General features: G+C 37.4%; 1 protein-coding gene across 1 annotated transcript in view; it reads right to left on the bottom strand.

Moving 5' to 3' along the window:
* Positions 1 to 10,733: 10,733 nt before the first annotated feature.
* LYPLAL1 (lysophospholipase like 1) overlaps positions 10,734 to 15,205 on the bottom strand; it is a 30,696-nt gene continuing 26,224 nt past the window's right edge. The window contains exon 5 of the mRNA XM_067463787.1: positions 10,734 to 14,749. Within this exon, the coding sequence (XP_067319888.1) occupies positions 14,525 to 14,749 (225 nt within the window). The 3' untranslated portion in view covers positions 10,734 to 14,524. The remainder of the gene's footprint in view (positions 14,750 to 15,205) is intronic.

The raw sequence follows: 15,205 nt of genomic DNA, 5'->3' as shown, positions 1-15,205 counted from the left end.
AAGCACAAGAAAAACTCTGTTCCCCCACCCCATAGAAAAGTGAATGTCAGCAGCTGAGCTAACTGGAAGGAACGTGGCATCAGCCAAAACGTTGGCTGTCTTATTAAAAAAGTTATCCACTTAAGATGACTGAAAATCTGAATCAAAAATACATTTGCCATTAGTAATTGTTTGGCGCTAATGCGTAATGCAATACAGATCTCTTCTATCTATGGCAGTATTCACCTTTTCCATAAGTCTGCTGGGGCCCAAGATTTACAAGCTAATGAACTTGAAATGACGATATGTAGATGATGCCCATTGCCCCGTGTATTGCCTTTTTGGTGTATGTAATAACTCAACCCTTCATAAGGATTACGCTCCCTGGCTGTCTGAAGGCAGGTTATCTGTTGAAATACTTATTCTTTTATGAGGGTGAATCCAGAGTGCATTGTGTAATGTATAATAAAATTAAAGGGGGGAGGGAGGAGGGAGGAGAGAGGGAGGAAAAGATAACACAGTAAAATAAGCTCCAATGACTTCACCATTCAGTAATGGGTCCTACCAAATAACAGCCCCGTAGTTTTATCTTTCCAAAACCGAGATTGTGTTAATGCTCTAAAATTAAATCTCTTGTGAAGTTATCTGGAATTTCTCAACAAGTTTAAAAGGGGGATTATTTTTTCATCCGAGGTCATGCCTCAAGAATTTGTAGGAATTCCGCCTGGAAAGTAATAATCAGTGGAAACTGGCAGTTGAAGCTAATTTATACTACTCTTCCAGATAAAAATTCCTTCCATCTTAGACCTGCATTTTAAAAGAAAGAAAGAGAAGGAAAGAAAGAGAGGGAAAGAAAGAGATTATTATCACTCTTGAGAGAATACATCACTGAGGAAAAAAATTAGAAAGGAATGACATAAGGCGAGTCAATGCTGCATCCATAGCATCTGTTTTAAAATCCTTTCTGAATGCTTGAGAAATGAACCAGTTCAACTGCCAAATGAGAATGGCAATAACTGTGCAGACGTTGGAAAACATACATGTTGCGACTTTGCTAGGTAGGGGATTTTGGGGCTCATTGTTCAAACAAAAACCTTACTTAAAACTGAACAAAGGCATAACTAGGGTTGGTGTCACCCAGTATGGTAACTCACCTCCACAGACCTCCTCCAGTAACAGGCCATACTACATTTTAGCTATAATACCAGAAAATTTGACAAAAAGTACCAACTATAAAAAGTCTGCAACAAAGAAAAAGAAAACAACAGTTGACGCTTTTAGCACGTGCAGATGAAACCATGTGATTCAAAGCATCATTCTAACTAGGTAATAACAACAGCTCTGACTAGAGCGCCTGCACATTGGAAGGTTCAAAAAGTAAATTAGCAGAGAGCTTTAACATTATTTTTCTATGGATGCAGTACATATATGCTGGCTTTTTGTTTGACAATGTATAAATCTTGTATATTTTGATGGCATGTATTCGTTTGGTCTATATTATATTAAAGTTTTATCTGAATGATTAATTTTGCTCTTGCAATGTGATTTGCTATTATTTCTTATCTTTGTGTGTAGATGTATATACTTATCTGATATTGCTTCAGCGGGACCCATTGTTTTTGGTTGTTTTACCGTAAAGCACTATGTAGATTTGATGGCACAGCAGCAGCAACAAGCTTACAAAAATATTTCTTGGTTACATATTATTAGTGGTGCTTTTCAATTAAAAAAAAACCAGAATAGCTTTATTGTCTGTGATGGCACACCAAGCCCTTTGGAAAACTATATTGTCTGTCTTTACTCAGGGGCTATGTGATACCTTCTGTTAAGATTAAGACCTTTAGCAGACAGAGACACTTTAGGCGAAATGGTAACCAAAATGGGTTGACTGAAAACAGGATGAATTTCTGGGATAAAGGGTCGTCTAGATCCAGCCAGTGGGTTAACTCCATCCTGGACTATCGTAAGGTAACTTAAAACAATACATTACAAAATGATAATTTGCTGGTTGCAATCATTTTTCTGGAATCTTCTGCCTCTGCTGCAAAGTGATGGTTTTAAACTGTCTTAATCTTCCTTCCTGTGAAGCTTCTGTTGTCCTTTGGACTGTTGGTATAATAATACTGCTAAATGCAGCAGATGCTAAGGATGCCTGTTTTTGGATTGCTTGGCCTAGGATTCCAGACAATATCCAAGCCTCTATAGCTCTATTGCAGAAAGAGGAGTCGTCCAACAAGAGCTCTATACAGGGAAATGGAATAGACCAACTAAGACTGGTTTCTTGGAGGATTTTAAGCTCCAACCAAAAGCTAATACAAAGGAGGGTCTCTATACTATTGGGAAGGCTTATAAACAGGGGGAACTGAAGCAAAGAGAGGAGAAGGCAGAGCCAAGACTTCACATTGTCATTGTACAGTGAAATTAAATGCTTTCCCCAGCACACATCCCAAAACAACACACCCATCCCACCACACTGCAACCACCACCGCACAGCCTCCAATACCACATCAATGTGAAACCACGGAGTTTAATAAATCTTTTCTCTCAGATTATCTGGCAGTGTAGATTCATATAATCCAGTTCAAATCAGATAATCTGGGATCAATTCCTGGGATATAGGGTCGTCTAGATCCAGCCAGTGGAAGGGTTAAGCAGCTGCTTTCCTTCTCTTGGCTCCTAAAGTACTGTTGCCTCCACAGTTGCTTTTGGTAATATATATACACATCTGAAATATATGTAAAACCTTATGGAAAAAATACACACAAATGAGCATCAGATGTACTTTGGGCCTTAAACAGCTCTCTTCTATTTGCTACTGTCTCTCCCCTGTGCATGTTTGTTGAGATATATGTATTTGTACTTTCCTCTGACAGTATTCCCCACTGTATTTTTGATGAAAGTCTACTTTTAATACTAGCAGCTTTCAGAGAGTAGGTAATTCTTTAGGAGTGAAAACAGAAGACTGATTTGCTTCCAATTGTGAGCTCATTCCTGGGTCACCATTGAGAGCACAGAGGGCAAAAGAATCCAAAATCAACAACTCCAAAAAATCCCACTCCCACACTCTTTGTTATTAAGGTTATATATTTTGATTTCTATGTGTTTGTGTCAGCAGTTTAAAAAGCTGTACTTTCCTCAACAAATCTTTTTGTGGGGCGCTTTTGGATGGCACACTGACATCATGGTATAATTCCTCGAGGAAAGAGTTACCTGAATCTTGATTCACACCAGATTTCACTATAAGTCATTTGCATTCTGTAGTTATTCAGGAGGAAGAATAACCACTATGAATCATTTGCTGTTAGCAAAGATATGCACTTCAGTGAGCCAGAAAAGACTCAGTAGGTGCCAAGAGCTCTAAGGTACAGTGTTGTTTTATGTCATGATCATTATGAATAGCACCTAACATCTCACTGTATCTCTTTTCTCTTTGCTGACCTTTGGTGTAATATTATTGTTTCACATAATGGAAGAGGGCAAGGTTGGACTCACTAAATGTGCTAGAGGCTATTGCTTGCTATTTGCTTCATTCCAACAGGGAGCTGAGGTTGACAAAGGAAGCCCATTGCTTAAGACAGCAAAATGTCTTGGGTTGGCCCTGAGCAGCAGATATGTTCTTTTCTATTTTATAGTTATAACAAACATGAGAGGGACGTTAGGTTGCAACATAGGGAGGGTGCCAAAGTTCTGCAGTTTATTGCATCTCACTCTCCTCAGTGTGGGCCCAACACTTAGAAAAATTGTATTAGGAAACTATAACTCCTAGAATACCTCAGGCCTCATCTACACTGCCATATAATTCAGTTTCTGATCCCAGATTATCTGCTTTGAACTGGGTTATATGATAGGATAGACTTATATAATCCAGTTCAAAGCAAATAATCTGAGATGACTGGATTATATGGCAGTGTAAATCCAGCCTCAGTTGGTGCAGTCATCAAGCATTCTAACTGGGCAATTCTGGGACTATAGTCAACTCCTAACAACTCTCCCTCCGTATCATTGGATGCTGAGCAAATAGGATGTTGAACAGGATAAGCCTGTGGTCTGGTCGAGTACAATGCCTGTTATGTACCCTTGTTAAGACTGTAAAACAATTTTATGAATATAAATAGGCCCAGATAATTTATATATTTCTTCAGGCTGTTGGCTAGAAATATGCCTTTCATTAAATTACATTTATTTACAAATATGCATTTTAGAAACAAAAAGTGAGAAATTTTACTTAATGCTATTCTGTTGTCATTGCATTCATTGGCAAATGAGGACAATATATGCTTGTTTTGGTATTTGTTGTTCATGCATGGGCACCATTTTTCTTCTCTCCATAAAATTCAGCTTGTGCAAATACGTATTTGTCCACACATTTATTTAAAAGCCAACTTCTCCCATAAATTTTACTCCTTCTGAGCCACTTTCCTAAGAATAAAATGAGCAATATGAGGAGTTTCTCTTGGTCACTTAATTCCTTCAGGAAATATATCTCCAGGAAAAGACAGATAGATGCCAATGAAAACATAGTGGCAACTTTAAATAAAATGAAGGAGGTGAGGTGGAGATGTTTAGTTACCATAATTTTCAATTCTTTCTGTTTTTACATTTCAATTGAGCACTTGGATGAATTACAACATGCAATCTGTAAGTGGATCACCCCTGCTCCCCAAAGTGGAACATTTAAATACAGTCCATCATCAACATGAGGAATTTTGCCAAAGCTGTTATGACTGCATGAAAAAGCATGCCTTCCCACACATCAGCTTTGTCACAATTGCTTTGGCACATGTCTGTGAAGAGCGGTTTGACTACAGCCAACCACACTGGCATATGTGTGAGCAAAGCCAAACCTGAGCAGAGGTGATGTTTACCTGGGGAAGGTGGTAGGGCGAAAAATTTAATGTTTTTTTTTGGCACTGAGGGAAATGATAAGAAGAATGTCAAGATGTTGATAGAGGCTTGATTTATTTGCTGATTTAGGCATGGGTTTTCTTAGTTCTCATACTATGATGCCCTCCGTGAACTTGCTTGCTCGGTTTTTGTCACACAGGATGAAATTGAAACAAAGAATGCCGCACAAGGTTTTGGGGAGAGACATGTTTCATGATCCTACAGTGCAAAACCTCATCATAAAGCAAATGAGCAAGGAACATATAGGTCAAACCACTTCACAAATGCGCCTCTGTTTAAAGACCTCTAAAGGAGAGTCCTCTTTCTAAAACAGTCTATCCCACTGTAGAAACAGAAATTTACTGACAGAACCTCTTAAAAATTAGGTGAAATCTCTTTTAAAATACTTGGTTGATGTTTTGCCTTAGTCACTGAAGCAACAGAAAAGAAACTCATGTATTTTATATAGGACATGCCTTCAGATATTTAATGAAGGCTGTCATGTCACCATTCACTCTTCTCCAAGCTAAACATATCTAGTTCCTTCAGCCATTCCTCATTAAGTCTCGGCTTTTAGACTTTTTAACTATTTTGGTTGCTCTTCTCTAGAAATGTTCAACATGCTTCTTGAATTGTGCTGCCCAAACTTGATGCAGTACTCTACTGATATTTTCGTTGAGGTCTGACCCTTGTAGAATATGACTTCCTTCAATCCGGATACAATTATTGATGTAGCCTAGAATTACATTGACTTTTTTTTACCACAGCATCATGCTGTTCTCTGATATTTAGTTGTGATCTATTAAGAGCCTCTAGGTCCATTTCATACATATTGTTGACAAGCAAGGCCCCTCCCATTCTATATACAGGCAGTCCCTGAGTTACAAATATCTGACTTACAAATGACTCATATCTAAGAACGGGGTTTAGACAAATGGAAATAAGAGACATTTGCCCTAGGGAGGGAAATTCACTTCTGGGAAAGTTATCATGGGGGAAGGTTGTCTCCATTAAAGCTTTATCACCAATCCTTGTTTCCACAAGCCATTTTTTCAAAATCCAGTTATCACAGGGACAGAAAGTGAAGGGCACAGACAGCAAAACAAACATCACAGGGGTGTTAAGCCTTCCCATATCAAAACTACATTTTAATGGCTGGCCAGAATGCTAAGATAACACACCAAATGGCCCTTTTTCTACATAAAGCAACGCAGCTGAGAATTGTATATTTGGAGGCGATTGGGGTAAACTGTAGGGGTGATGCAGATATCTGAACTGGATTGGGATTGTGTAATAGCTGGCCTATTTTAATCTTTGTTTTAACCTTCGTTCTTAACTTCTGTGATATGAAGTTTTACCTTAGCAACTTAATGAGGATGATGATATTTTTAATCATCTTTAACTTTTAACTTAATAAAGTTTTAATTGTATTTTAATGTATGTTCACTAGTACAGGAGTTTTAGGACAGTGATTAGTGTCTATTTGTGTATTTTCTTGTTTTTGTCTTTTACTGTTGATATGGTCAGTGGACTAATCAAACTTTACTCTCCTTGAGCCTTCCCTATGCAATCCAAAAGGAAGATGGATATAGCTGGAGTTACACTTAAGAATGTAGCTATTCTGATTTACAAATACCAACCTACAGAATCTATCTTGTTCGTAACTTAGGGACAGCCTGCATTTGCATTTCATTTTTTCCTTCCTGAATGTACTTGTTTTTGTTGTGTGCCTTCAAGTCATTTCCGACTTATGGCTACACTAAGGTGAAGATTTCTGAAGCGGAAAGTGTGGAACTCACCCAAGGGCACCTAGTGGGTTTCCATGGCCCAGTAGGGAATCTTAGTCCCCAGGGTCATAGACCAATGCGCAAATCACATAGTACGTTATGCATAGCACCCAGATTGGTGGTTATGAGGTTCACACTACTTAGAACCTATTCTTTAGTTTTGTTACATAATAGCTGTCCCATTTCCTGGCTGGCCAACTGAAGCTAGATGGGATCTAGGCACCTTTCCAACATTGAAGTGGCATCCCATGTCATCATACTATGTTGTGTAGCTGGGGAACCTGGAAATCCAATACAGTAAATGTTGTATGAGCTGTGTTTTGCCTCATTATTACTGTTGGATTTCAGCCAGAATGAGAAACTGTAACCACAGGCTTATTTGAGCCCAGTTTTAGTCACCATGTTTAGTTTATATATTGTTTAATAAAAGGTGTTTGTTCCAGCATTCCTGTTTATTTGTCCTGGCTGCCAAGGGCTTTGTCAAAGCAGTTAAGGAAAATATTTTAGGAAACAGTGGCAGCAGACTTTTAGTAAGGAGTTGAAAACTATATTAGTATCCTCTGCTGCTGAGGAATGAAGTCAAGTGAAGAGGGATGATCAGCATTCTGCTCAGAGACCTTCACTGACAATTTCTGCGACACGAACCCTTTCTTGATTGATTGCAATAATTTCTCAACTGTTTGCTTGATTTATCTACTAGCTTTCTTCAAGATGGCTCACAACAAGAATAGGGGGAAGATATAAATAAAAACACAAGAAGCAATCATACTAATATGGCTGGATGGCCATCTGTCAGAAGTGCTTTGATTATATGTTCCTGTATGGTAAGGGGTTAGACTGGATGGCCCATGTGGTCTCTTCCCACCTCTATGATTCCAAAATTCCATGAAAAGTCTTTGAAATTAGTATGAGCATGGCTGGTGAAAGTTACATTTTTGAACTATAACTCCAGTATTCCAAGCTAGCAGCTGAACTTCAGGCTCCAGGATTTTCAAGGTCTGAGCCAAGAACTGCATATTGACAAAGGTTGTCAGTGAGTTACACCAATTTCAATTTTTCCCAATAGTATCTTTTAAACAGTGCTACTGCCAAGTAAATAATTCTAAAGCAAGTTATAAATATAGGCAAGACAAATCCTTTTTCAGAAGAATTTATGGGGCCATGCATTTCAGCAAGCCATCTATGTAGTGCCCCACAGCATTTTAGCTGTTACCTTAAACTCACTAGAAAACACCCATAAATCAAACAGGCGCCACCTATTATATACTTCCCCTCTACTATAAGGGGGAAAAAGTGATATCACAAGGAGGCTCCTATGCATGAATGAAGTGTATTGAAATAGCCCCATGTGAAACCACTTGAGCTGGGGGTTCCACATGACATCACTGCAAAGATACACGACAGATTTCTTGTTGATAGAACCACTACTTAGAGGTATCAGACAACTTTTAAGGCTTGCCTCATACATCTTTTTTTAAAAAGAAATGTTTACCTTTGCAGGCTTACTTCATGACTTCATGTAGAAAATAATGACTTCACACACACACACACACACTGTTGATTGGCATGCCTTTTATAAAAACATTTATTTGGAATAAAACTAAAAGATGTGACTTAGTTGGAATTAATACAAAATATTATTGATAGTAAGAGTTTCTGTACTTTTTGGCTCTTCCATGAAAATCGTCTTATACCAAGTCAGATCACTGATCTAATAGGTTCAATATTACTAACATTGAGTGATAGCAGCAATCCTCCAATTCTCTGGAGATGCCAAGGACTGAACTGGGAGCCTTTCAATGAACTAGAGCTCTCCCTTTTACATTTGTGTGCCTTGTAAACAACAGGCATCCCTTGCAGAAAGTTTATTTAGCTGGCCGCCCCCACAAAGTACCCATATCCATGCCCATTGCACCAAATTTGGTCAGAAGTCTTTCCTGGAGCAGCAAATATCTGAACAATACTTCCCCAATTCCCTGAAAAGTAACTTGGTAAAAAATTAAGTTATGTATTGTTGAAGGCTTTCATGGCCGGAATCACTGTGGATAACTGGTGTTGACATTAGCAGAAGCACTCACACAACTAGGAAGAAGGAAGGGGGGAACCGCCCATTTCTTCTCATTGACCATGTGGACACCCTGCAGCTTTCAGAGTTCTGTGGTAATCCGGCAGCAACGACAACACAGACAGTGTGGTGGCCCAAAAGGCCAAAGCTATCTTGGACCAGCTGGACCATCTGTATTCCATTCCACCATCAGATTGGAGATAGCGTGTGACCAGTTCTGGGGCCTCCAGAGTCTGCTGCATATTGGTGGCCAGAATAGGTGGCCAGTGTAGATGAGCCAAAAGACTCTGGAAGACCAGCATTTAAATTCCATGGGGTGATCTTGGGCAAGTCATCCTCTTTGAGCCTTAGAGGAAGAAAACGACAAACTTCCAATAAATAAGTCTTACCAAGTAAGCCCTAGAATATGTTGCTATGGGTTGGTGACTTGAAGACGCACAACAACAGCAACAATATGTTGTTACAGAAAATCACTTATTAAATAATAATTTCCCACACTGGACATACAAGGACCTAGGGAGCTAATGGGGTAGAGAAATACGAGTAGGAGAGTGCTCTTCAAAATGTGGACAGAGTATAGAACAACACCTCATTACTGGCTAAGCTACACATGAGAGTGTGGCAGACCATAATTATGTGTAGTTTTGTGTATACAGTTAAATAACCAGCATGGTAAGTCACCACATGGTAAATGCTCATCTGAATTCAGCCACAGAGTGTGCAAACCTGCTGATTGAACCATATTGTCAACTCAAGAGGAAAAAATAATCCAGTGGCTACATTTGAGCAATCTCCAACTCCAGCAACTCCCACTGGCGGGTAACATGGGAGTTTGTAAGGAAAGTATTGCGACGTAACTTTATTTTAGGTTCAAAGGTGGAAAAAAACTTTAAACCTTTAGAACATACAGCAGCGCCATTCAGGATTTGCCAGCATTTCCATTATGAACCACAATTTTCAAGAGCTTATAACTCGGCTGTGAAAACTGGTTTTCAAATCAAACTTGAAATAAAGCATATCCCTGTGGATTTATTTCTTCTCGATGTTCTTGTTATTCATATTTCGGGGAGAGTGATAAAAGTCAGATAAGCAAATAAAAAAAGGCTAAGTAAGTAAGATCTGATGCCTACTGACTTGTGTGCCACTTTCTGCGCTCTAAGTAATTTCTCACTATAAATATCTATTTCTAAAGCACATACAAAAACAAAGTAGAACAAGGTTTCAGAACTGGGAAACTTGAAAACTTCCAAATGCTGTTGGAATATAGTTGTCATAATCTCCAACCACAAATCATGCTGACTAATGGGCACTGGAGTTATAATAACTGTGAGCAGGCATTTGAAAAATAGAGCAGAAATTGGGAATAATGTATAAAAAAATACATGGAACACATGCTGGAAATGTAACTCACATGAGGGGAGCTTTTACCTCATGTGGTGGTCTTGTAAAGAAGCCATCTTATATTAAAAGATGATACACAAATAGAGTAAAAAAATAAAAAATGAAATTCCCAAAGAAACCAGAGTATTTATTAGGAATAACAAAGAGATAGATTTAGATCTAAATAAGGATATACTATTTATCCCCCTTCTTCCTTTTTCTCCCATCTTCACTTTATTCCCCTTCCACCCCAACATTTTTCCTGCTTTTTCCCTATTTATGTAAAAACTTTTATTGAAAATCATTACAAAAATAATTAAAAGAAAAGAAAAATAGAGCAGTGCAGGAATGCTAATATAGAAAATGTGCAGAATGGCCATAGACTCTTACTCTGGATGATGTCATTCATTGAAATGTATTTTAATTGTGTTTTTTATGTTTTAATTTTAATTCATGTTTTTAGATGATATTGTGTGTTTTAAGGCACCATGGAGGTGTGATTGTAAGCCGCCTGGAGCCCCCCTGGGGGTAAAGAAAGGCAGGATAAAATGAGGTAAATAAATAATAATAATAAATAAACTGGATTATTTATTCTGGGTTAAATGCATAATAAAATAAGAGAAGAGGGAAAAGGAAGATAATGGTGATGATTTGATTTATTTGTATCCCTCCTTTCCAATAAAGGGACTCAAGGCAGCTAACAACATATTCAAATAATAAAAATTAAAAACTATACAAAAATCCAAAAAATATAACTATAACATTAAAAACAATTAAACAATTTGTAATTAAAATATTAAACACTGACAATATTAAAATGCATTAGAAACTACAAAAACTATTTTTAAAAATTCAGTCAAATACAATTACCAGTCCAACCCTCATTGATTTATAAAGATCTGATGGGACAGAACACTCACCTCTGGACAGAAGGGCCAACCGTATGGCTCAAGGGGACATTTGAACCTCCCCGTCAAAAAGACCAGGGATCTCCTAGACTTTTTTTTTTTTACAAGAAATGCCCTTTTCTGTATATAAAATATCTTCTGTAGAAAACAATCATGTGCAGTTTTTGCATAGAAAAAGTCTGAAACTGTGAAGATATTCTTTAGATCAAAATTCATCTTGTCAGTTTTTCAACACACAAGAAACATGGTTTGTGATAATTATTTTTTTTAATACAATACAATTTCACTTCTATCAGGACCAGTTCCCATGTCTGAAAAACGTTGTTCTTAGAATTTTCTAGGTACTCCAGATAACATGATATGTTTCAGTTGGAAATTGCCATAGAATAAACAAACTGAATTGGAAAATGACCCAGGAACGGCCCAAGATGATGGAACGGATAAGGATTTGAATGTGAGGATATAGTTTTATGTTTTTAAAATTATTATGATGCACTGTTTTTATGTCTAATTGCACTATAATGTTCTTCTGTTTATCAATGTATGTATTTTATGGCATCAAATTGTGCCGACTGTGTACGCCGCTCTGCGTCGCCTTCGGGCTGATATGAGCGGGGTAGAAATAATGCAAATAAATAAATAAATAGAATAGAATAGAGGATCTAGCAAATCTCTACCGAGGGTACCTTTATAATAATTTGCTAGGTCCTCCATCATGACTCCATGGCAATTTATTGGAGAAGAAATTCATTTCACTAGGTCGTACTTTTATCCATGTTTTCCTGTGTTCATTTTAAGTTCAGGAACATATCTCTTACAGATACAGGGGTTGCACTGTATTCTTTCCAATCCACTATTTCATTTTCATGTGATGATGGATTCATGTTCACTTAAAGTAAGCCTCCTAGGGCATCTTAGAAGTAAGTGAAAACATGAGGTAGTTCATAAAAGGTCATCCAGAAATTTTGACAGCAGACTGGAGATTTAAGCTTGGATTTCTCCAATCGTAATTCTATCTCTGAATGCAGGCTTTTGGATCAAATTAGAACTTCCTTATGGTGTCCCTAATGGATGTCCAACTCAGAAAAGTGCAACAAGAATATGCTCCCAGAATTAAGAATAAGATTGTGGCTCCTCCTGGGGAATTGATCTTGGTCTAGATATTTTATTACAATCAATGCAGACTTTACGCCAGAAATGATGTGATACGCCAAATCATAATTTTGTATTAAATCCACGAAAGAGCAATATCTATGTTCCCTGCAAGAGTAATGAGACAAATTATCTTTCCCCTTGTACAGTAGCTAAATCACACAAAACTTGATTTAGCCTTTAGGCAGATAAAAGCACACTGTGATGCAGGTTTATGTAGAAGAGCATTTCCCTATGCAAAATAAAATAGGCCTAGATACCTAGCTATAATGAAATGGCAATATGTGAACCTGTGAACCTCAGTAGACAAAAATGTATGTCAAATATTACTCAAAATGTCATGAGATCACAGTAGTAGGCTTTTAAAACTACTTGTTGAAATATCTCAAGTTTTGAACTTCAACTCCCAGAATCCCAGCCACCTTACCAGCTGTTAGGAATTGTGGGACTTGAAGTCCAAAAGACTTGGAGGGCCAAAGTTTGCCCAAGCCTGGTGCACACAAACAAACTCATACTCTTTTTGTACATGTATGGAAAATATGAAAGCAGTGAAGTGAGATCATAGATTTTTGCAAACTCCCCAATATCAGAACCTCTGAGGAGGTCTCTAGTCCCCAAGATGGGTCTGGGGCAATCAAGTATAGCTGAAGCCAATGGCACACGAAGTAATAGTCACTCTTGGACTTGCAGAATTTCTTTTAATGTCTTCCAGATGACAGACTCTTATTTTCTCCCATTCTGGGTCTTCATAGGTAATGGTTTCATCTCTTGCAATGCATCAGCAGTGATTGCTATTACTTCATCGTTTGAACCTGACAAATGATCAGTTTCCAAAGTAAAAAGTACTATTTACATATTTACTTACCAAGAACATAACAAAAGCAGTTCTGTAGTCCTGACGACAGGATCACAAATTCTCCTACCACATGAAGAATATTAGAAAAGTCAGTTGTCTGGCATTAATCAAACACACTTTCAGAACATTTGCTTTCATAGTGAGGAAAGGCTTGCCATTCTAACGATAGCACTGCCAGGCCTTTAGAAGACTCCATTATTTTGCTTACAGAAGCATCAACTTTTAAGAAAAAACTGAGGTGAGATCGAGCCAAAGATGATTTCATTACACATTTACAGAAGGTTTGCCTATTATCTTTTCTTTTTCACTTTTTGTCAGCACAAATGCCCTGCAGTCTTTGGAATAATTTTGGTTATAATCATCATATCATCAATGCAGCTCTGACTTCTGGAAGTTAAGTCACACTAAATTATATAACATAAATAAGAGTGCCTCTTTTAAAAAAGTCCATATATGGTAACAATTCTATCTTCCCATCTCATCATCTTGTTTTGATGGAAATAAACTGAAGAACAACATAATCAAGTTTTGGCTAAGTTGTGCAGTACAAGTGGGACCTGCAACAAAACACTGCATTGTGGGATGCTCCTGTCCTGTGTTTCAAGGACTTAAGAATGCAGTTCTCCAGGAAACTTCATTCCATTTCTTTCAACACCAAACTCTGATTGCTTATTTTGTTGAGTTGTACTTAAGTTTTCTGTAACCCACTTCACCAGGATCGCTGCCCCAAAATCTTGTATTGAATATGTTATGGGGCATTTTCAACCCCTAGTGACAATTGCAAGGTACTGTAGACCAGACATGAGTTTAGTAAAGTGGACGACTCTGGAGACCAGGATTCCATTTCCCACTTGACCATAGAAACCATTCTGTGACCTTGGGTAAGTCATACACTCAGCTCCAGAAAATCCCATGCTAGGTTCACAATAAGATAACTGGATGGCCATTGTGACAAACATTTTGAAAATGTTCACTACTTCACTAACACACACACATTTTTCCCATTATAACGAACAGGAATTTTTAATGTTTGATAAATCTTTTTAATGGTATTCTATATAAGAAGATACAACAAACAAGATCAGAAAAATTTAAGGAATAAACCTAAAATTTATACTTCCAAAAGTTTAATAATATATTAATATTCTAATTAATATAGGTTGTGCATCCCTCATCTGGAAACCCAGAATCTAAAATATTCCAGAATCTGACATTGTCCATATGGATGGCTAAGATAATGAGATTTGCTTTCTGATCGTTCATGGACAAAATTATTTAAAATACTAAATAAAAAACCTTTACATTATGTTTATAAGGTGTGTGTGAAAAATCAATAAATCTCATGTTTAGACTTGGGCTTCATCTCCAGGATATCTAATTTTGTATATATATGCAAATATAGTTATTTCAACATCCAAAAACTATGAAATCTAAAAAACTTCTGGTCCCAAGCTTTTCTGATAAGAGATACTCAACTTGCATATCAGATGCGTGTTCCATTATTGATCACCGTTCAGCACTGTTCTGGTAATTTCTTCAAAATCCATGCTTGCAGTTTTTCTAGTTCACTTTTATTCATTTCATGATAAAGATTTGGTAAACTCAAAAATGTAGTTGTTACACCCAGAGAAGTTAACATCTTGTTGGTTTCTTCACCCCAAGAATACAAAACTAGCTCATCAGCAGTTCCATGACACTGAAATAATTCGGGGAGTTCTTGTCCTTCCTTTTTTAGTGCCTATATGCAGAAAAGACATCACTTTACCAATCATTGAACAAGTGAACAGAAATGAGTAACTAATTTAATTCAACTTGATTCATATAACACCTTTTTCCCAATATGAGACCAGAGGCAGCTCACAAATGCAAGTTAAAACTATGACAAAGGTTACAAAGGTTAGGAGCAATTAAACAATTCAATTAAAATATTAATTTAAGAGATTTGAGACCATGGAAAATATATTAATGGGAAAATGCCAATGCATGCAAAGCATGCAGACAGGGAAGATTTCTGCCACCATATATGCATATTCAGATGATGTAATCAGTTAGGAGAGGATCATTTCCTTTTCACAAGGAAATGAAGTAGCAATCAACACATATTTTGGCATTTTGGGCAACCAATGCTCACTGAAGAATGACAACTGTGAACTCCTTTTATGAGAACCGATCCTTGAAGGCAATCTCCACATAT

The sequence above is a fragment of the Anolis sagrei genome, chromosome 1, assembly GCF_037176765.1.
Source record: "Anolis sagrei isolate rAnoSag1 chromosome 1, rAnoSag1.mat, whole genome shotgun sequence".
Classification (NCBI taxonomy): domain Eukaryota; kingdom Metazoa; phylum Chordata; class Lepidosauria; order Squamata; family Dactyloidae; genus Anolis; species Anolis sagrei.
Note: the sequence above shows the minus strand (reverse complement) of the source record. Positions and strands in the feature narration are given on the sequence as shown.